Source organism: Myxocyprinus asiaticus, chromosome 13, assembly GCF_019703515.2.
Source record: "Myxocyprinus asiaticus isolate MX2 ecotype Aquarium Trade chromosome 13, UBuf_Myxa_2, whole genome shotgun sequence".
Taxonomy (NCBI): domain Eukaryota; kingdom Metazoa; phylum Chordata; class Actinopteri; order Cypriniformes; family Catostomidae; genus Myxocyprinus; species Myxocyprinus asiaticus.
In genome coordinates this window covers 8,753,938-8,778,173 of record NC_059356.1, presented here as the reverse complement: position 1 = coordinate 8,778,173, position 24,236 = coordinate 8,753,938, and the positions used below count along the sequence as shown (strand labels likewise).

At 38.2% G+C, this 24,236-nt stretch overlaps 1 protein-coding gene across 3 annotated transcripts in view; it reads left to right on the top strand.

The window, feature by feature from the left end:
* The first annotated feature begins 2,469 nt into the window (after positions 1 to 2,469).
* Positions 2,470 to 24,236, top strand: part of LOC127450403 (UBA-like domain-containing protein 2) — a 38,152-nt gene continuing 16,385 nt past the window's right edge. Inside the window, exons 1-2 of one of the 3 annotated variants that reach the window (XM_051714492.1) lie at positions 2,470 to 3,128; positions 15,667 to 15,723. In XM_051714492.1, the coding sequence (XP_051570452.1) occupies positions 3,009 to 3,128; positions 15,667 to 15,723 (177 nt within the window). In that variant the 5' untranslated portion in view covers positions 2,470 to 3,008. The remainder of the gene's footprint in view (positions 3,129 to 15,666; positions 15,724 to 24,236) is intronic. The other 2 variants (XM_051714493.1, XM_051714494.1) reach the window with 2 other exon arrangements.

The following is a 24,236-nucleotide window of genomic DNA, read 5'->3' as shown; positions in this document are numbered from 1 at the left end:
AACTCAGCCAAAGTCTTTTTAGCACCTGTTTACTTGGTGGTCATCTTTGGAACGCTCCCAGACAGCTATTTTTCTATGCATGCCAGTGCAGCTCCTATCTACTTGAATGGAGAAAGATCAAAATCTCCAAAATGGTTGGTCAAGATTATGACCAAAGAACATATTTCAAATCAGCAGAGAACTCGGTCCGCTGTGGCCCATCCCGCCTGTGGTAATGCACCTTGGTGTGTCTGCTGTCCCAAAGGCAAAGATAGCAGGGAAACTTGGTAAAACCACCTTGGAGGCCCATCAGGAATGCCACCATTTTGAAGTCTCCTATGACCTCCCAGCCCTACTCATCATACTTCAAGGCGTCCAGCAAGGTCTTGATGCTGTTGTAATCCTCTTTGAGGTGCACCGAGTGAGCCAGGGGAAGAGACGGGTACTTGTTACCATTATGGAGCAGCACGGCTTTGAGGCTCCTGGATGAGCTGTCAATGAAGAGGCGCCACTCATTCTGGTTACAGGCGATTCCGATTGCCTCGAACAGACTGGTCACACTGTGGCAGAAGCAGATCCCATCTTGACAGGTGAAGAAGCTGGAAAAAGGTTGGTGACGCTTCCTCTGATCTGCGACTTGCACACTTTATTCCAACAAGTTCCACTGCTTGAGCCTATACGTCAAAAGCTCGGCATTGTACTTGGTGAGACTAAGATCTCTAATCAAGTCGTTGAGGTCTTTTTGGTTGGGGTAGTATGGGTTTCTCTCCTCAGCTCCACCTCTGAAATTGTCATCTGGATCTACAACGTCTTCCTCGCTCTCTGACTTGCTGCTCTCTTCTAAAGACGGCTGCTCTTTCTCCAGAGGAGTGGGTACGGGGAGCTCATGGCAGTGTGGCAGCGGGGTGATGGATGAAGGAAGGTCCGGATATGTGATAGCAGGTGCATTCTTGCCAGTCCGACATTTGGAAGGATCCACCATGCAGAAGTAGCAGTTGCTTGAGTGGTCAGTGGGTTCCCGCCAAATTCTTGGGATAGCGAACTTCATGGCTCTCTTTTCCCCTCTGTACCATCCAACAAAAATACATTTATTTCACCCATGACTAATGTGTAAGAGATTCTCGCAACATTTTTCATATATGTTATATTTTTTTCAATAACATTGGAAATTGTAAGACATTTTAAAATTAAATTTTTTTACAAACTGTAAAAATGTACAAATTTTATAACATAAAATTCCAAGCAACAATTGTCCATCTTACCTTCCAGAGTTTTTTTGCAGTGCTCGCAGGTAAAATAAGGTTCCCAGGGTTTGTCTTGATCCCCGACAGGCATGCTGAAATATGCCTTGTAGGCCTCACACATCTTAGCAGATGATTTTATGGAGTACTTTTTCGCTCGTCTTGATAAATTGGCCGCAGACATAGCAAAATGCATCTGCCGGATGCTTGCAGCCTCTTGATGCCATCTCAGAAAAATGCAGATATGTATCCACTTAGGCAGCTGGAACTAAACTGAACTGGTGGGCTTTAGGCCCCTGTATTTATACTACTATTTATATTACTGGAAAGTTCTAGAAAGTTCTAGAAGTTACTCCAAGTTTACTCAGCACTGAATCTATCTGGAATGTTCTGGAAAATAGGTACATTTCAAAATATCACTGTCCTGGTCACAAAAGCAATGTTTGTGGGGAATAATAGCAATTTTCTATACTTTTGAGGCATAAGCAATTAGGAAATAACACTTACTATCCAGGAAAAAAAATAAATAAATAAATAAAAACAAATTATAATAAAGAAATTGTTACACAGTGAAATCCATTATAAAATATACATTATTACAATTTTAAAACTATGATAATTTAACAAAGAGTGAAATAAACACAGAACATTTCAAAATGTATTGTGTGAAAATGATTTCAATACATTTTTCAAACATTATGACTGTCCAACAGTTGTGGTGTCATTTCCACCACACCAAACTATTTTGACCTTAATCATTTTTGCATTTTATTTATTTTATTTTTTTTAAATAAAATACTTTCTGACCAAGTGGGCAAAAGTGTCAGTGAAGAGCATGCATTAGATGAATTAGGAGACAAATTATGTTTGAAAAAAACCCAAAGAAAACCCAAGGTCAATATCACTTGTGAGCAGTGTATTTTTTAGTGGGCATATTTTCCAATCAAGCTGCAATTATGAAAATAGTGTGAAAATATGTGTATTTAGGATACATAAAATGTTAGCTATGAAATTAGCCTTAGCAAAAACAAAGAAGTCCAGCATTTCATTTGAAAAACATCAAAAATGTCATTTCCATCAGCGTTATTTCCAGAAGATTTCTAAACAATACAAAATTTCAAATGTGCTGGAAATCACAATGTGGTGGAAATTTTCATGAATTTCAGAAAAGAATTACAAATCTCCTGAGATGCATGCACATACACTATTAGACCGTGTTGGTAGGCAACTAACAAAAATACTAAAAAAAAATGTATCAAGACTTTACTTTCAAGAAGTTCAAAGTGTTCAAATTGCCCAAAGAAACACTCATATAATATATTTTATGTCTAAAAGGGCCCTTGCACACTATATACACTGCACAGTATATGGTGTAAACAGCAAGAGAAAAATGTATACAGAAATGTTTCGTCTGACCAATCATTACACGACGCCTTCCTGTTCTTGCTGTTCTGACCAATGAGAGAGAGAGTTCCGATCTCCAGTGTCCAATCAATGCCGACGGGTTGCTTTAAATTACGTCACTTGAGCCGATTGACTATTCAGTCGAGCGACCAATGGGACGCCCGTGTGTACTCACTGTTTTGGCTCGGGAGCCAATCGGAAGACGCGCTTTGGTTTGTTGTTGGTAATGATGACATGAAAATATTTGTTGTTACTGGAAGGAGAGCGTGTGAAGGAAGGGCCTGACAGGGACACTCGCCTTAAACGAAACATCATAAAACATTATACCGGTCGATCTCAAGGAGATTTCCGTTCACGGGAGTCGCGGAGGAGCGAATTGCGGCGATGTCGGTGAACATGGACGAACTGAGACATCAAGTGATGATTAACCAGTTTGTTTTGACTGCGGGCTGTGCGGCAGATCAGGCGAAGCAGCTTCTGCAGGCGGCGCACTGGCAGTTCGAGGTAATCTTTGATTCATCATCGATCAACAGCAATATACACAACGTAGACTTCCTCACTCTAGTGTTTTAAACCACAAATGGCAGTGCTTTAACGTGGTCTGTGTCTCCAAACCTAGTAAGCTGCCTACCTTAACAATACTTTAGGCCTTGTATAATGCCCAGAAATGCTGTTATGCTGGGTTTTGTGTCCCAGTCGTGTTTATCCTGTATGTCCTCGTGTCGTTTTATCGCCATGTCGGCGCAACGCAGCGCCTTTAATACACGCAGCTCGTGGTGGTTTATGTGTAAATAATGAGTGAACTAGTTTGAGATTGTTTTCGTGGGGGTTAGTCTGCTGTTAGCCAGTTTGTCTCGTTAAAGAACAAGTATGTAGAGCAGCTTTGTGTTTGAATTCACACTGAAACCGCTAGCAGCTCACTGAGATAATCTCTGTGAAACACAGACCATCAGGACACTGGGCTGCTGGAAACCAACCTTTTTATGTCTGCAAATGAATTCAAAGCTGGTTAGGCGGGGAGAAATGCTGAAATTTGCTGGTTCAGGGATAGAGATTCATTGATAGATACTATTACAGCTAGACACAATCTATAGCTCACAATACCCACATATAAAGAGACAAAATTGCACTAGATGGATGGTTGTATGGATACAGTAGATGGATGAATGGAAGGAGAGATGAATGGATGGATGGATAGATACAGTAGATCATAAATAGATGAATGAATGAATGAATGAATGAATGAATGAATGAATGAATGGATGGATGGATGGATGGACGGAAGGGTAGAAAGATGGAGAGATAGATACATGGATGGATGGATGGATGGATAGAAGGATTTAGAGATAGATGGATGGATAGATAGGATGTAGAGATAGATGGAGGGATACTGTAGATGGATGGATGGATAGATAGAAGGATGTAGAGATAGATAAATGGAGATATGGATGGGTAGATAGGATGCAGAGATAGATGGAGGGATACAGTAGATGGATAGAATGATGTAGAGATAGATGGAGGGTCACAGTAGATGGATGGATAGAAGGATGTAGAGAGATAAATGGAGAGATTGATACAGTAGATGGATGGGTAGATAGGATGTAGAGATAGATGGAGGGATACAGTAGATGGATAGAATGATGTAGAGATAGATGGAGGGATACAGTAGATGGATGGGTAGATAGGATGTAGAGATAGGTGGAGGGATACAATAGATGGATGGATAGAAGGATGTAGAGATAGATAAATGGAGATGTGGATACAGTAGATGGATGGATAGATAGGATGTAGAAATAGATGGAGGGATACAGTAGATGGATGGATAGGATGTAGCGATAGATGGATGGAAGGTTAGAAAGATGGATGTATAGATGGATGGATACTACTGTATCTATCTACTGATAGACTACATCAGCCAGACACAATCTATATATAGCACACAATATACATATATGCATAGACACAAATTGCTCTATACAGAAACAGCACACAGGTATTGCCTTTGCAAATTCACATCTACGCCAGCTCTCATTTGAAGTGTTGTGTGGTTGTTCTCAGTGTTTCCTGTAAGAAGGAAGTGTTTACCACAAACGGACATGCCACAGAGAGGATCTCACTGTCTCAGGAGTGTTGCAACATACTAGAGAGCGAGTTTTTGTTTACAATTTTGGTGACAATTAAGCCAAAAAACCCAGACAAGTATACTTTTATCATTTATATCTTGTCACAGTGTGTATTTGTCCTCACTGTGATACTTGTTAGTAGATTGTGTTCTTGATAAGAAATGGTTCAGTGGTTGATAGTATAGGACATGCACTCTGGTTTTGCCTTTCAAATGAATACGACGAGTTCATATGCATGTATTGTTTATAAAATGCATGCATTTAGTAAGCAAATTAGTCAGTTGGTTTGATTCCATTTAGTACAACCTCAGTAAGTAAAATTAACTTGGCACAGAAGCTTAAGCTGTGTTTGGAATGTTGCATAATGCCAGTTATTAAACAAAAATAGTACAGGTACGTGAAACAGAACATATAGATAATAATTCATTGATAAATGTATCAAACAGTAATGTGCTACCAGTGTTTCCCACAGGATTTCGGACCCTCTAGGGGGGTCAGGGGGCATTGTCCCCCATAAGAAACTTTTGTACATTTTAAAGTTAAATGCATCAATCTGGTGCACTTTGAGAGCAAAATTAAGAGGCTAGATTTATAAAGAACTTTGTGCTCTTGTAAACAATTTTGTGCTCTAGTAGTAATTTAATCATAAACACATTGATTGTATAGATATGAATGGTGATGACACTGCAGAAAAGTCACACCCACAAAGCATAAACGAGACAGAGTTTAACGCAGTTCACCAATGGTCAAAACACAAAATCGACTAGAGCATACATTTGAGCCAGGGCTCGACATTAAGCATTGTCATGTGCTTGTCTTCCGGACAAGTAAATTGGTCATTCACTTGTCCAAGTAAAAAAGTTACTTGCCCGGAGAGAAAAAAGGACATTTATGTTACATGCTCAAGTAACATGTCAAAGTTTATGTTGTATAGTTTTCTAAAATTATGACCGATGCCCAGCATAATAGTGTACCTATGCAATCAACTCAATTATCAGCGACAGAAATGTAAACTGCACTGGGTAGGGGAGGAGGCTATTGTCTTATAATTATTTTATGTTACATATGGTAGTCAAATAAAGAAAAGCCTCCATCGCCATCATTAACAGTAGGGATGCTCACACTTCTATGGAATGAGATCTACTTTTTCATCATGTTATTGAAGCAAGATCTACCATGTACAATAAAGGCTATACCTTATCACAATACCAAAACTGGGAGTGAGAGATGCTTTACGAAGCAACTGCGCAAAACACAACCTTAGATATCTTTTATGTTATTATGAGAAGTGTAAAAATATTTTCGGTTCATTATGAAACTATGGCGGGACCAATTAGACTGTGGTGGGCCGCCACAATCAAGGTTAAAGCCATTGCATCGCCATGGCAACAAAGTTGTAATATTGGATATAACTTTACACAGATAAGATTAGTAAGTGATTTTATTACACGGAAATCATGTTAACACATATAATGTTCACATCTTGTGGCTATATTTTTAATATAATGTATATTGTAATGTTTATGAACTGGCTGCATTCACTTCCATTGTAAGTGCCTCACTTTAACCACGTAAAAAAAAAAAAAAACATTAACTGTTTCAAGCTTTAAACAAATTGAAGATTTGAAACCCTTCTCTGAGAATAACATTTCATTTAGGCTTACTCAGAACCAAAGCGCCATCAAAGCTGCCTTTGATGCTAGTAGCTGAGGTGGGATGGGGCTAGAATATTAGTTTGGCTTTTATGCGGCATTATGTCGTTACACGGAATTTGGAGCTAGCACAGAACTTGCTCAAAGCAGACTTAACTCGGCTGTATAAAGATTGTTTCTGCTTATGGGTGTTGTCATAACTGTTGCCTCATACTTAAGTCAGTGTTTGGTAACTTTTACTGGTGTCTGTTTTCTGATTGTGAAAGTTAGCAGTGAAATCAACCACACCTTTACACACACACACACACACACACACACACACACACAATGCGGACATAGCCATTTTGTTTACATTCTCAGATGACATCATGCCGATCACGTTGAAAGACTGATCCATGAGTTTGATATTCTCAGCGGCTCAGTGTTCAGCTGGGTTAATGCTGAGGTATCCACAGTGGGCAGATGGTTTCTCAAATGTACCTCCTTATGAGCGATCTGTTGTGGGAGCTGTAATTTGAAGAGGTGGTAGTCTCTCTCTCTTTCTTTCTCTCTGGTGTTAGGCAGTAGCTGTACGATTGATTGTACCAAGTGCATGTCTAGGAGTTTCCCCTTTGGATCGTTACGGCTCTTATACAATGTATAGCTTTGGTGACAGATGAAGGGTTCATAGAAGTCTCATTCTGTGATAATGTCAGGAGAGGAGAGCAGCCAGGCCAAGCTAAAGTTTACACACCCAGGAAATGTCCACACATTGACCCACAGTTGGCTATATTCTAGTCTCGTGTAGCCAGACTTTTGACTATTGTCATGAAGTCTGGTCCAGTTTTCAGCTTATTCTGGCAAAGAACAACCCACTTTGACAGGACAGGTCTATCTGACAGACATAACAAGCGAACAGTCATAGGTTGTTTTGTTTTTACATGCCATTTTTGAACGGTTTATCTAAAATCTGACTATAGAGCACACCAGTGCCCATCCACATTGTCAGCCGTCTTGGTTCCTGAAGGATTTTTTCCATAAATTTTTTCAAGGCCTGAAAAAGTTAGGCCTGTCGCGATTATTAAATAATAGAGCTGGGCAGTTTTTCCGATTAATACGAATTTGAGTTTTGACACAATTTTTTATTTCTTTAAAATCGAGAATTTGAGATTTTGCATAAAAACATTGCAAACACTATAGTTAGATATGCTGTAAATCTACCAAAGTCTGAATAAGGAAGAGGAAAAAAATTCACAGTGCTTGACGTGTGTGGCATGATCCAAATGAATGTGACACTTTATCAACACGGAGACTGATATAAAAGACAGCGTTAATATACCCAGTACGATTGTACACAGTGCGATTGTAGCTCGGTTTCGTCCATAAAAAAGCGTTAGTTTGGTGACAGGCACTTCATTTCAAATCATATGGATATAGGCTATATATGTCCATATATATATATATATATCTACTGCTCCTTTTACCATGATGATTCAGATAGATCGCTAATTATTTCTTTGTTCTGTGATGTGTTTCAAGTGTACTGCATCTATTGCCAACATTTGGTAAGCGATGATTTCATATTGCTGCACTGCTCAGCGTGAACCGCTAGAGGGTGCGTTCTCTATCTGCAGGGGTTTATGAATATACACACAAATTGTTTGATATACTATGAATACTTTCGAGATAAACATGATAATTTATAGATATTGATTTCTAGATAACTTTCTAGATACAACCCCAATTCTGAAAAAGTTGGGACAGTATGAAAAATGCTAATAAAAACAAAAATGATTTGTAAATTATAATCACCCTTTGCTATATTTAAAGCTCTACAACTACACATGATATGATGTTTTACCCTGTGAATTTCATTGTTTTTTTTTAATGTACAGTAATTTCAAATCAGTTGATTGCAACAAGCTCCAATAAAGTTGGGACAGTCGAGTGTTTACCACTGTGAAATATCATCATTTCTTCTAATAACACTTAAGCATTTGGGCACTGAAGACACAAGTTTGGTAAGTTTAGAAAGTGCAATTTCCCCCATTCATCCATTATGTAGGTCTTTAGCTGCACAATTGTACAGGGTCTTCATTGCCATCTAATGCACTTAGTAGTGTGCCACACATTCTCAATTGGAGATGGTTAGGACTGCAGGCAGGCCAATCTAGCACCCACACTCTCTGCTTACACAGCCATTCACTTGTAATCCGGGTAGTATGTGGTTTGAAGTTGTCCTGCTGGAAAATGCAGGGACGTCCCTGGAAAAGACGCTGCTGGATGGCAGTATATGTTGCTCCAAAATTTTTACAAATCTGCATCATGGTGTTCTCACAGATGTGCGAGTTACTCATGCCATAGGCACTGAACCACCCCTGTCTAATACAGACACTGGCTTTTGGACCTGACACTAATAACAGCTTGGATGGTCCTTTTCCTTTTTGGCCCAGATAACACGATGGCTGTGTTTTTCAAAAACGTTTTGAAATGTGGACTCATTGGACCAAAAAACTCGTTCCTCTGTTCTACTTTCCATCTAAGATGAGACCGAGCCCAGAGAAGTCGGCAGCATTTCTGGACAGTGTTGATGTAGGGCTTCTGCTTTGCATAGTACAGCCAGGCACAGGAAAATGTTTTTCCCTCAGGCCATTCACCTTATGAACAGTTAAAACTGCCTCCAAATACTTTCCTTTTTGTCAACACAACCATGTGCAGTATTCAATCCACTGATTCCTACTTATATCTATATTTCATTTATATTTTTTAACAAATCCTACCTCTTCATCAATACATTACATCACCTGCGCATAACTGTGTATCTGTATATAAAACATTTAAACAACATTATTGCTCTATTGTATATATATCTTTTTATTTATCTGTTATATTGTATTTTTTATTTTTATGTCACTATATGTATATATGTTTGTGGCGAGCAGGGTGTGGCCAAGCGGTAAGGATGGACACCTGGCGGGGAATGATCTCAATTAGCCGGAAGAGAGATAAAGAGGAGCCAGAGCCACAGTTCGAGAGAGAGAAAGACGCACGGGACTGTGTGTGTGTGTCAATGTGTTTAACGTGACTGCTGAAAAGCAGTGTGTGTATTTTACGTGATGCTGAAAAGCAAAGTTGATGTTACACTGAAAAGTGTCATTAAAAGAAACGTATGTGGATTGTCCACCTGTCTACCGCTTCCTCCTTCATAAGAAAGGCAGAGGTCTGCCACAATTTGTATGTATGTATATATGGTTGCATTATTTTTGCTTTTGAAGCTTCTGTCACCAAGACAAATTCCTTGTATGTGTAAGCATACCTGGCATTAAAGCTCATTCTGATTCTTAAATTGTGTCTCTGGATGCAGCGGCGAGTGGTGTTGACTAACAAAGGTGTACTAAATTTATAACAAGCCCATGTTCATGATATCCATTACAGATGAATGCCGTTTTTTAAGACAGCAACGTCTGAGGGATCGGAGATCATGCGCATTCAGAAATGGTTTTCGTCTTGCCCTTTACGCACCGAGATTTGACTACATTGTGCACTGTAGAGGGTGAAATGCCTAAAATCCTTTCAATTTGTCTTTGGGGAACATTGTTCTCAAAGTGCTGGATTATTTGCTGAAGCGTCTGTTGGCAAATTGACAAGTCTTGAACGATCCTTGCTCTAGAAGGACTAGGCTGTTTTTGGAGGCTCCTTATATACTATGACACGATTGCCTCACCTGTTTAACATCTCCTGTTTCACATTGCCTTGTTATTTCAACTTGTCAAATTGTTATTAGTCTTAAATTGCCCCTGTCTCAACTGTTTGGAGCGTTGCAATCATCTGATTTGAAATTACTGTACAATTTAAAAAAAAATCATATACATCATATACTGTGTAGTTGTGGTGCTTTCAATATAGCAAAGGGTGAATATAATTTACAAATCACTCCTTTATGTTTTTATTAGCATTTTTCATACTGTCCCAACTTCTTTGGAATTGGGATTGTAGAATTGGTTTTGATAAAATGGATACCTACACTGGCTAAGAAGTATTTTGTAGTTTTCTTATTTTATTCTATTATTTCTGAACATCTGGGTTTATTAGATTTTAATTTATTTAACATTCAGACTCTGCTGACAACTAACCCCCGGTGATGCGTTTGTAAATTTTTCTTGCACACTTTTGTTTCATAAAATACATAAAATATAGTTTATTCCTATTTTATAATTTGATTTATATATTTGAAGTATGTATGAATGACGTCTTAAGGTGTATGAAGCACACATGCAGAAAAAAAAGAACATCTTAAAAAATGACAATTTATATGACAATTAAACGTGAAAGCCCTTAACGAGACAATTAATCGTCATAATCGCAATTATTTGTTTGACAATTAAACGTCAGCCAAATTTCATAATCGTGACAGCCCTAAATAGGGTTTTCATAGAAATCTTAATAAAATCATTCTAAGCCATGTACCATACTAACAGCTCCGGGTTGAATCACAACATTACAAACTTTGATTTAAACAAAGATGTATTTAAAAATTGGACAAAAAGGAGAAGGTACAAGACTGTGTACTTAATGACATTAATAAGGGAATGAACTACAATCCCATAAAGCATTGCGAATGACTTACTTAAATGTAAAATATTGGGAAAATATAAAACTATTGATTTTAAAATAGTTTTTAATAAGTACTGTATAGAAACAAAATAATTACATTTTATTGTAAAATATTTAGAGATTTGCGAAAGTATAAGGAGTTTAAGATTGTAGGAAGACCGACTCATTTGCATCATTTACAGTGCTTCATGGGAGTGGGCGGTCGCTGCAGAGCTCTTTTGGTGTGCTTTGTTGGCCACGATTGGTGGATCTCTCTTGAGGATCAAGGGTAGTGTAGTTCTTCACCAGGAATTCTGCTATTAAACACAAATTTAGAAAAATCAAGTTGAAATAACATGGACTGCTGACTTCAACAGAAGCGTATGCCATAGATGAACAACCTCTGAGCTCACGGTAGGGCTGTCTTTATAGGTTTACTATCGCAAATAAATCATTCTCCCATGGAAAAATGAATGGGATTTTATGTCCGGAACTAGACTGTTGTGCATAAATGTACAATGTTTTGGGACCAAACAAGACCTGCAGGGGCTGGAATCAAACTGTGGTTGGAACCAAGTATGAAAACAGCCTTTAAGTCCTCACTGTGCCTTGCATTATTTTGATCACACAAGAAATCGATATGGTGCTTCCCAAAGTTCATGTACCCTGAAATAGATCCCATTCAGCATTTTCACCCAGAAATTGGAGCTCACACATGCTCCTACATTCAAAAACACTTCCAGCTTCGGCCACTGGGGGCAGAGGTTTGAATTTCGGTAAGTACAGATCTATTTCGGCAGCAAAATGCTCGACCTTCTGTTGCCTAATTCACATTGTGATCAGTCCACCTACATTGTGCTTCTGTTGCAATTTCTAGTGTATGATGCTATTTTCAGACCAGTATTCACATTACAGTGCTTTGTGGAACAAATTGAGTTTGTTTTGCTCTAGTGGCTTCTGTCTAGAGTCTCCATTTGTTTTCAAATGTCCCTTTCTGCACAGAACTGACCTGGTTTATTGTGAGCATTCTGTGTGTAGGGGAGAAAGCTCCCTGTGGGCATGTTCTGTACTCGTTTATTCCTACTGGAACAGCTCAGAAAGACAGCAAAAACAGCCTAGACAGCATTTTGGGCATCATAGGTCATTTGAACGTTCGATTTCAAGTGTTAGCTTCACAAAGCCAGACTTTTGATCAGCATAAAATCTGGTCCACATTGCAGTGTATTCTTGTCAATAACCACCCAATTTAAAAAGGATGAGAGATTGTTTGGGCGATATACAATGCGACCAAATCTAAACCGTATGATATGGCAAATCCAGCGACTAATCCTTCTTAGAGCTGGGCGATATAGCCTACATTGGATACTTGCAACCCGGTCTCACAATAAGACATAATAATAGTATGAGATGGCAAAATCATACGAGTTGACTCGTACAAAAATGTAAGAATTTTACTCCCATAGAGAAAAATAAACGAACTCACGAATTATGTTATAATGATTTTTCCTAAGTTAAACCCCCATCCATAAAGTCTAACCCTTACCCAAACCCTAAACCTAATCATGATTTTAGATGGAAAATAACTTTTGTGTACTACGGAAGTAAGAAAACATCAGCGTTTGGAATGAGACAAGGGAAGCGAATTACAAGTTGACATGCATCAGTCATTTTGAATAAATACAGTAAATGAAATGAGTAACCAAGTTTGTTCACAGACGTTTGCTTTCTTAAAATTATATGTTGGAAAGGAGGTTAGTAAAAACGTAATGCCAGTATTGCATCAATTTCAAATTCTGTTTGTTGATTGGTTGGTCTAAAAGTCGTACCTAGTAGAGTTGTCATGAGCCAAGTTGAAAGATATCTTACAAATTCACCATCCTTTTCAAATTATTACGAGTTTACATGAGCCAAGTCTTATGATAGCATTTGATTTTGCCATCTCATACCAGTTATTATGTTGTTGATTGGTTGGTCTAAAAGTTGTACCTAGTAGAGTTGTCATGAGCCAAGTCATATGATAGCTTACGATTTTGCCATCATGTACAAATTACACCAGTACGAATTGAGTTGTCATGAGTCAAGTCGTATGTTGGCAAATGATGATTGAATGATTTCTTGCGATTTCACCATCTCGTACAAATTGTTACGAGTTGTTATGTGCCAAGTCAGACAATACCTATATGAGACTATGTTGGATATTTGTGATGGTTTTTGCTGGCAAGATAAAATCAAGCAACATCATGAAAATCTAAATGATTTTTTATTTAATCTTATTGCGTTTCTTTTTTTTTTTTGGCCTGTAAGTTTCCTAAAACTGTGTCGGATTAGTTTTTACGATCCCTTCCTGTCTTGCAAATCGTGAGAATGAGATAAAGACAGACGGTTTCATAGCATCTCTCATTTAATCTTCTAAATATGCTTAAGGTTGGCAACAGCCTGGAAACTTTAACAATAAAATCCTGTGCAGGCCGAACTCTCTGAAATTGGGCAAAGCCAGCCATTTTGATTGGATTTTATAGGTTTTTATTTATGGCCATCTTTGCGTACAATATTTATCAGATGTTAAATGATCTGAGGTTGTGTTGTTTGAGACTGAGACTATTCAAATGTGCTTTCCGATGCCAAAAAATGCTGTCTAGGCACGCATCTCCCTAGCTTTCGAAACACAGTCCCTGTGTATGTGACTGGTGTATTTTATTTAGCCATTCACCTCAAAGTAGACTCGTTGTTTGTGAGGATGCCAGGTTTGTACATTCAGGAATCCTCCTTTAGCAGTTCACAATAGCACTTAGTGCCAGTGTTAAAACAATACAGATGGACTGACTGTTTTTTGTATGCAGTGGTACAAGGGAGCGTTGTTTAGAATCATAACCATGTGTGAGCAATAGTTGAACACTTGAATGAGAACAATCTATGTACACATGACAGCGTTTTGGGGGAGGGAAAATTTGATGACAAAGAACTCTGTGGTTCCATAGCAGCGGAAACAGTGGCGGATTGGCGGAGTTCATCTTGATATGTGTGTCACGCCTCAGACATTCCTGCACTAGCCGTGGCTGTTGTTAAATAACCAGAGAGAGCAGGAGAAAGAGAGATAAAGATACAGAAGAGGGGGAAGGGGCCAGGCGGGGGAAGAGAGAGGAAGGGAAGTGTTTTCCAGAAGAGGGGTTGAGGGAGAGAAATCCAGAAGTTTGAGTGTTGGGCAATATTTTGAAACCATGTATATTGAGTTTAGAGACACTCCTCTGTGTCTCAGCACATGAATCATTGTCAAATCATATTCCATAACACTGACAAACTGCTTGTAGATTTCTTTCCAAATACCTTGCCAGTCTAAATTGATTCATCAACAGAAGCAGATAGAATTTTTTTATGGTGATGTTAATGTGTACTAATACACCAGCTGGTTTGCCTAGGTGTTTGTTTGCTATTTTCCAGTCTCGCATATTCCGGGAGTTCTGAGCATGTGTAGTGTTTCAATTCTCAGAAGCCTGCACAGATTGCATGATTTGATGGTTTGGAAACCCACTTTTAGATGGAGAGTGTAGACCGACTGACCAGCAGACCATCACAGGCAGGAAGGAGAAAGAGAGAGAAACCACAAACTGCAGTTTTCTTTCTTTTTCTTTTTTATATTGGGAACATATTTAAGTGATGATATAAAACTGCATTTGAAATAACGTGTATTATACTTTTGTGTCCTTTTGAAGCTTTAAGAGGTGGTCACCATAAACTGCCACTGTATGACATCACTGAGCACAACATTTTTTCACAATTTCTCTCTTTCGTGTTAAGAATAAGAAAGTCAAATGGGGTTAAAACAACACAGGGGTGAATAAACAGTGACTGAATTTTCATTTTGGGGTGAACTATCCCTTTAAAGTACTGGAATTGCAGGCATTTTATTCTTTTCGATTTAAGCCTGATATTATGAAAATTATATTACGTGGTTCATTACATGTATCAAGGCAGTTCTGAGGTGAAACGTCCACTGTGTGGCGCTAAAAGAGAGTTGAATGTTCTCCCAAACAGATGAGGTTTTGAAGGTCAATGCTCTATTGAGTTTTAAATCAACAAGCCTGTCTCCTTACCCTTGGTTTTAAAGGTTAATGCCCTATTTAGTTTTAAGTCTACAAAACCGACTGAAACCTAAACATAACCAACCGAAAGTGCGAGAAAAAGCAAATGTGAGATAGAAAACACAATTGCTGAAGCGACCACGTCTTTTTGTTGTGCTCTTCAGGACTCGTAGCCCGGTCCTTTGCATCACAAGTGCGACACGCAATCAGTTGAGCTACTGCGCAATTTAATCGCACTTAAACAAGCTAGTAAATGTAGTGCAAACGTTCAAATGTATCGCCTTACAAGTCATGCGCTATAGTAAAAGTGTTTAGATAGCATTGTGTGAGCAACAAGGTTATGAACTGATAATCTGCCATTTTACTCATGATTTGTGTGAACGTGAATAAAAGTAATTATTGTTGTAGTGCCTCTAGTGTTAATTTCACTAGGAAACCGTGGAGTTATGTACAACAAATCATTTTGCAAAAATTATAGGTATAGTAAGGGGATTCTGTGAGACAGGATTTACGTTTGCAAACTGGAGTTCCTCTGCTCAGTCATGTTTTCTCCATCTCATTCCAATCTCTCACTCTCTCTCTCTCTCTCTCTCTCTCTCTTCTCTCTTTTCCGCAGACGGCCCTGAGCTCCTTTTTCCAAGAGGCAAATATCCCCAGTCACCACCACCAGATGGTAAGTGCATTTACTACGCTGAGACGAGGAAAACTGTTCATGTTCAACATCCTGTCATTGTCATCAGATTTCAATTCTCAACATGCTGTCTGAGAGAATAAATGAAGGGCTGGATTTCCTGAAGCCAACAAATATTATTAAAGACCCCATATTCAGCTGTAATTTCAGTTTACTTGACCATTTTCCAGCCTCCGATTGGACCATAGAATTTAACAGGCGGTTTTTGCAACTGTACTTTTAAGACTTCTATATGGAAATTACCTCTGTTATACAGTAATAGACCTTATTTACAGTAGCGCCATCTTTGATTTTTAATGTGAAAGAAAACAAGGCTGTGAGGGATAGACTTAACGTCTCTTCAATGGCACGCACAGAACAAAGCTGTAAAAAGCTCCTAGATCAAATCTGATTTTCCACAACTCATGTTGTTTGGAGTTCTTTGTATACTGAATGTTCTTGGAAAGATATTTTTTTAAAGTTTTGTCCACGGAACGATCCAAAAACACTTTAAACTGCTGTACAGCGCATTGAAGAGTCTGTACGTCTAACTCTCACAGCCTCGTTGTCATTCCCATTAAAAATCAAAGATGGCGCTAGCGTTAATAAGGTCTATAGCACTTCCGCATACTGGCATAATTTACAATGGCGTTCATCAGTGTGGATCTAGTAGCTGAAAACCAAATAGGCATTGATGCGTGAATGTGGGCGGTCATATGCTAATGTGCTGCTGGTCACAATAAGGTTTCTGAAAGACTTGTTTTGAATGAATCCAAAATGGTCAACGGAGCAAGAGAAATGTTGGTTAAAAAACTATATAAAATATAGTTCTAATTCACTGAACACCAAACTATGGATAAGAAAAGTTCAGTCTAATTAAAAATGGACTTTTTATCCAATATTTGTGTGTTCTGTGTATTTTTACAGACTATTACGTTGTTAGCTTAGCAGTATGCTAATGGGAAATTCTGTTAAAATCAGTTGTGAGTTGAGTCTGATTTTTCTTTCATCGTGAAATGACTTGAATATCGATCTGCTCCTCACACAAATCTATGGTATGGTTTCAGAAGGAATAGTGTGCACAGGTGGTATGGACTACTTTTATGGTGTGATCTTTGTCCTTTTTGGAGCTTGACCAACTGGTCACTGGAGTTGGTGTTGGATGGAAAACAGCAGTGCAAAGATTCTTCTGGGTTCCACAGAAAAAATAAAAGCATACGGGTTCGTAATGACATGAGGTTGAGTAAATGATGACAGAATTTTCATTTTGGGTGAACTATTCCTTTTTAAAGGAGTATCAAAAAGCTGGAGTTTTGCATGGTCTGAAAATATTCCTGCTGTGACTCCCACTCAACCGTCCACATCCTGTCTGCCTGTATGTCCAGTAACGGTTTTAACCACCACACAAACCACGCAAATGCATGGGGCCCCGGACGTCGGGGGGGCCCCCGCCCCGGTAGGAAATCTCTGCAAAAACCACTTGAGAGGTGACATGATGTTCTGGGTACACACGCGAATATGCTGTTGTCATCGCTCTTAAAGCGGTTCCCGTTAGAGGTCTACTGTGTTCGGGTCAGTTTTTCAAGTAGGACTTTGGGTTCGGGTTTGTAATTTATGAAAAAATATACAGGACTTCCGAACTTGTTTCACCCATGAGTTAGGGGCCGTTCACACCAAATGTCGAAAAAACTGGAAGATATGCATTAATTGTCTTGAACTAGAATTTTATTTCATTAAACATTTTGAATGTACTTGGCTACAATGGTAGGATGAATTTAAAATTATGGTTTAAAATTAGTTTTATGTCATTTTTTTTTTAAGCAACATTTTTTAAATGGGGCCCCGTGTTGGTCGGTTGCTTGGGGCCTCAGAAATTGTAAACCCGCCCCTGTGTATGTCACCTAATAAATCACTGTACTGAAGCCGTGATGCACAAAGACTCGCTGCAATTAGAGCAAATCTACTATCAGCCACTGAGCGCTCGACTGTAATGTCGTCATGGGCTTTATCGAGTGATTTTGCGGACAGACGCAGCTGTTTTCACCCTCATCAGACAGCTGAAACATGAGTCCTGCTCAGGAACGTTTCCTCTTAGAAAAAGCAGACGTGCAGACGGATGTTCTTCAGTCTGTGAGTTATGCAATCTTTTTTTTTTTTTTTTATCCTTACAAAAGCAGGTCCCTGTGGACATGCTACAAAATGAGTTTTGCAGTCATACTGCGATTTAAAGGCCAGCGTCGATCTCTCAACCTCCACCCATAGCTGTTTTTATTCTCTCCCTTCTTTTCCTCTGGGGTTTATGTGAATGTTCACGGTTTGGGGAGGGAGTGTGTTTGAGACCGGCAGAGGCAGGAAGTGTGTGTTTGTTGTGTTTATTTCAAGTGCAGCCATTACGTCATGCAGCTGGAGACCATATATGGGCAAAAAGGCAGAGCTAAGTCAAGAGCAGGGTCTGATTGGATAAGAACCTAATGCTGTGGACGTCTAACACTACACACTATAGCACATGCAGTCAACACAAAGAGGACATTTATAAATACACATGGGGCCCATTTCCTGAGGCCCACAAACGTTATTTAGATGCTTATGAGTCACTTCCTTTTTCTTCCATAAAGAATAAATAAATATTAGAGTCATAGTTTTATCCCGAGTACACTGAATCTGTTGTCATCTTCATCTTTTTTATTTCTCGTAGCCTGCTTTACTGGGTATGAGGCATTTGACGAATGCACTGTAGATACCAGTGATAAGAAGAGCACATGCTACAGTATGATGGGAATGTCACGATAGCAACATTTCTGTTGACAATACCAATAACAGTGAAAACTAAACTTATAAAAAAACGTATATGCTATTAGACATATATATGTATTTTTTAAATAAATTCAATTAAAACAATGGCATGTTGTCTTTGAATATTTCACAAGTAAGTGATTGCATCAGATTATAAGGATAAATTTTCCTTTCTTGTAAACAGTTGTTATAAAGAACAAAGTAGCAAAATACACAATAGCATAAAGCATAGAACAAAGATATGTTTGTGTACACAAACGGACAAACACATTTGTTGCTATCATGTTGGAACAAATATATTGTGCTACTGATATTGCTTTTTATTGTTTTCTAACAATTCTAGGCAATCTGCAATCAAAGTATATTAATAATATAAAAATATTAGTATGTTGAATATGTAAGGGAAAATGTACAGTCAACAATAAACACCGAAACGGTAATCAGGATTTTTATCACCCTGAATGGGTTTATTTTGCGATTACAACTGACTGACTATATAATATACTGCTTACTACATGGCTACTAACCAAATAAATAAATGCCTGGACATAAAATATTGAATTGTGTTGAAATTATGTAGTTATGTGAGAAGAAATAAATCGCTGAGCAGCTGAAATCCACCTCCAGTTTTCGTTGGGGTTCGTTTTTTTATATTTTTTTTATTTATTTTTTTTATGACCATCTGACTGCTCATTTCTGGCTTATTACAAGATTACTTGCCAATAAATAAATAAATGCACATGAAACACTGATTTATATTACATTATAATTATTTTATTAGCTTACCTGTTGAGATCATACAGTGATCCAAGAAGCAGGTAAGATGACTCGGAAATTTGCAATACCCGGACGAGCAGTAAGATATGTGGATGTGCGGTTGTTACTAAGCAATAACAGACCGCTAGATGGCGCAATTGACCATTTAGAATTGAGTATTCCATTCAAGGGTTAAATATAATATACATCTATACACACACACACACACACACACACACACACACACACACACATATATATATATATATATATATATATATATATATATATATATATATATATAAAATGTGTGTAAAAATACCAAACATAGATTGATTTATTAGCCTCAAACCACAGGGTGCATTCACACAAAAGGCACAGATGTGATACTTTCACACTAACATTGACATTTTGTTTTTTATTTATTTTTTTTTATGTGGTACTGATGTACTGGTACTATTAAAATCCCTGTTGTATTATAATTGAGCCTTGTTTCAGTTTAAGGAAGTAGTTGAATGCCTCTGAATGAATGACAGGGGTGTTTTGGTTTTGGTTAAGGCAGTACAGTAGATCTAGGGCCTAAAGTCATGAGTCTGGACCTGCCTGCCTTCAGAGAAACATGCTGAACTGCCCTAATCCCTCCTCTTAGCAGTACTCCTCTTGAGGCAGCTGAAAGTCCCTCCTGTCTCAAACGGGTCCTCTGAGATCTGTTTGTATTTCACGTTTAAGCTGGGCTCGGCACACACAGTTATGACTGTCCTCGAAGATGGAGTCTCAGAGCAGAACACTCCACCCTTACCAGCATGTGCAGTTCAGAGCCGCTCATTGACACCCAGACAGTCTTTATTTGCACTAACAGACTCTATCAGTACATCTTGAGCCCTATTGACAGCATTGTGGCAAAATGTTTACCTCAGAAAATAATTTCGACTCGTCTCTGTGGATTTTTTACAATGGGCCAGGCAATAAATGTTAAAATGCACACAGTTTCAAAAGTATAACCACAAAACTTAAAACACTATATGCGTTAGCTTGAGATTTGTGTGGTAAAATTTCTTACTGGCCTTGTCTGTATAAAGTTATATCTAATCTTTCAAATTCAATATCATGACCACGTGACGGTGATAAACGTGGTAACTTTCGCGTGCAAGAAAAGGGACTGTTTTTATGGCGCAAGCTCCGCTCACAGAATTACATCGGTAAGGCATTACCAGAGGGTAATCCGCCTTGAAAAAAGTAGTCCCACCTCAGAAAGGACGATTTAGGTCACGTTACAGCTCAAATAATAAAAGAGTTTTACCAAATGATTTATTTATGTGCTCAAATAAAATATGATGTTCACTTAAGTGCACATAAACCTTCTGGAATATTTTTAAGTAGCTTGTTATTGGAAAATGCACTACATTATTTGAAAACAGCTGAGCTACTGTCATGCTTCTCAAAAAATGTAAAAAAAAACAACTTCAGAATGCCTAGCCCCAAAGGCTTCCATTGTAAATGCATTACTGTAAATGCAATTTTAGCGCCATTTTAGAAAAAAGTTACAAGTTGACATTATTTTAAGTAGCTTGTTAATGGAAAATGCACTACCCTATTCGAAAATAGCTAGGCTACTGTTACACTACTCAAAATGCCCCATAGACCTCCTATTGTAAGTTCATTACTGTAAATGCGATTCTAGCTTTTTTTTTTATTTATTTATTTTTAATACTGAGGGACAAGTCGACATTATTTTAAGAACCTCATTACTATAAAACGCAACACACTATTTGTAAAGAGCTGAAATACTCTCATGCTAGTCAAAAATGTTACGTTTGTAGCGTCGCTAGTTTAGTTAGTCCCCAACACTGATCGTAATAATCAAATTATGATTAGTTATTTGTGAATTGAATGCCTATTCACACTTTGGTGACAGTAGTGGACATTTTTGAGTATCTTTATACAGAGAGAGAATCATTTTTGAAAATGGTGACTAGATACAGTATGCAACTTAAATGTATCTTAAAACGTAACTTGGGCCACGTCCACACTAATCAGTTTGAAACTTCTGTGTTAATTTTCCTAACGTCATCATTTTCTAAAGTATGCAGTAATAGAGAGTGTTTAGAAACACTTCTTTTTCGGTGGAGAAAAATAGTGATCAACCGATGCGTGTTTAACAAATTGGCCAAATGGGCGATAATTTTAAAATACCAAATATCGGCCAATGATATACTATAAATGCCGTTCTAATGTGGATGAAAGGCGTAAACGTACCAAAATGAATGCGCTTTCAAAAGAAAACGCATTAGGCCACATCCATTCTAATACATTTCTGTTTGAAAACTAAATTGTCAGGTTCCTACCATTTCTCAAAGTATGTAGTTAGAGTGAGCATTTTCAAAAGTCTCAGTTTTTGGTGGAGGAAAACGGCGCTCTAGTGAAATCAGTGCATTTTCAAACTAAAACGTATTAGTGTGGATGTGATCTAAAAATCTGTTAGAAGTGCATAGTTTTACTGAAGAATGTACAGTTAAAGGAATAGTTGACCCAAAAATGAAAATTGCCTCATCATTTACCCACCCTCATTTCCTCCCAGATGTGTATGACTTTCTTTCTTCTGCAGAACACAAATTAAGATTTTTAGTAGAATACCTAAGTGCTATAGGTCCACACAATGCAAGTGAATGGTGACCAGAACTCTGAATGTCCAAAAATCACATAAAGGCAGCATAAAAGTAGTCCATAAGACTCCAGTGGTTTAACCCATAATTCAGAAGTGATATGATCGGTGTGGGTGAGGAAAAAGATCAATATTTAAGTCCTTTTTTTACTATAAATTCTCATCCCTGCCCAGTAGGGGGCGATATGCATGAAGAATGTGAATCCCCAAAAACACAAGAAGATGAATGTAAAAGTGATTGGATTCTCACCCACACCTATTATATTGCTTCTGAAGACATGGATTTAACCACTGGAGTCTTATGGGTTACTTTTATGCTGCCTTTTTGTTACTTCAAAATTTTGGCACTCATTTACTTGCATTGTATTGACCAAAAGAGCTGAAATATTCTTCTAAAAATCTTCATTTGTGTTCTGCAGAAGAAAGAAAGTCAAACACATCTGGGATGGCATGAGGGTGAGTAAATGATGAGAGAAATTTCATTTTTGGGTGAACTGTCCCTTTAACTAAATGGTGTTTGTGTCAACACTGAGGAGGCCTACAGCAACAGCCACACCTGGCTGCTTTATCTCAATTCATGGTGAAGTTCTGACCTTTTCCATGTTTATATTCACACTGAGGCTGCTGTTAGGATGGCCTATTTTATAGACAGATTGGTTGATATGTGTTTGTCCCGTTGACTGGCAGCATGGCAGCTATAAATAAAGCTCTGTAAACTCTTGTGAAGGCAGACTCTTCCTACTTTTATTACAGTCACCTGATCTCTGTGTGTGTGTTGTGGTTATTAAAGGAAAAGTTATCAGGACCTGAAATTGCTGTCAATTATGTGGCCTAGTTTCTTTCATAACACACATACAGCTGAGAGAGGATAGGCCCACCAGTACAAACTTTATAGGAATCATGGGACTGATGCTCAGCAGCACAATGCTGTTCACAAACGCTCATGTCCTCAGACTGCTGTGGGCACAGCATAAACTCCTGACCTGTTTACTGACTGTGGCCTTTTGTTTAAGAGGTCCAAGTCTTTTTCATAAAGTCTTATCTGGAGTTGATTTATATGCATCTATTTGAGATGATGACGAACCTCACGTCAGACATATGGTTTATGGCGGGGAAGATGTCCTACATGAACACCTCGGAATCAATTTAAAGAGGATGTGTAATGAAAACAGGACTTTTCTTGCTTTTTTTTTTTAAAATGAATGCCGCTGCACAGTTCCAACAAAATCGAACGAACGAGTATGATGTCATTTGAAACAAAATCTGGTCAAAAAGAAAGTTAATACGGCTTCTTTTACCAATCTTGTGTGAATTCTATTCATAGAATGAGGCATGAAATCATCGATATCACATTTTAATGACATATTAGAAAAGGATTTTCATGTAGTCTTGAGCGTCATCATATTTAAATGCTTCTCTAAACGCCTCCCCCAACGGCGTGGCTGGTTTCTAAATGTTAGCAAACAGTATGACGTTGCTCAGCTGTTTCTAACTTCTTTTTGGCTCCGAGCGAAGAACGAAAAAGCACTTCACCTCGAGTGTGCCGGGACCTTAAGGAGTTGAAGTACTAGTAGACATACTCTAATGTTCCCTCCCCAGTACACCAAGACCATTTACTAAGACTAGGTTTGTAGAATTTCCTTTTTTTTTTTTTTTATTGCCACGGTCTTGATATTACAATCATAAGCACATTCATATATGACCACCCGTATTTAAATATAAACTCCAGTATTCAGGTGAATCTCACAAAACCTGTCAAGATCAAGGGTCATATTTCACCCCCATAATAAAAAGAGAAATTATTTTTTCTTTAAAGAAATTAAGTACATTTCAGGATCATTAAGGTTTTTGTTGCACTGTGACATTATTTTCATGACATTAAAGCAGTTTTTATGCCAGTATTCATTGTTTAGCCTCTCATTACAGAGGGAGTTTATATATAGTCTTCAAGGTACAGTTGCACAAAAAGCCTTTTGAATTATCAGGGTTAGAGAGTGGCTTGAAAATAATGATAAATAATGAAAAACAAAATTATGACTGTTTTAGTGCAAGAAACCTTGATTCTTTAAAGGTCCACACAGTACTTTGTTTTTAATTTTTTGACATTTACATTTATGCATTTGGCAGACGCTTTTATCCAAAGCGACTTACAGTGCCCTTATTACAGGGACAGTCCCCCTGGAGCAACCTGGAGTTAAGTGTCTTGCTCAAGGACACAATGGTGGTGGATGTGGGGATTGAACCAACAACCTTCTGCGTACATGTTCAGTGCTTTAGTCCACTACGCCACCACCACTCCACACTT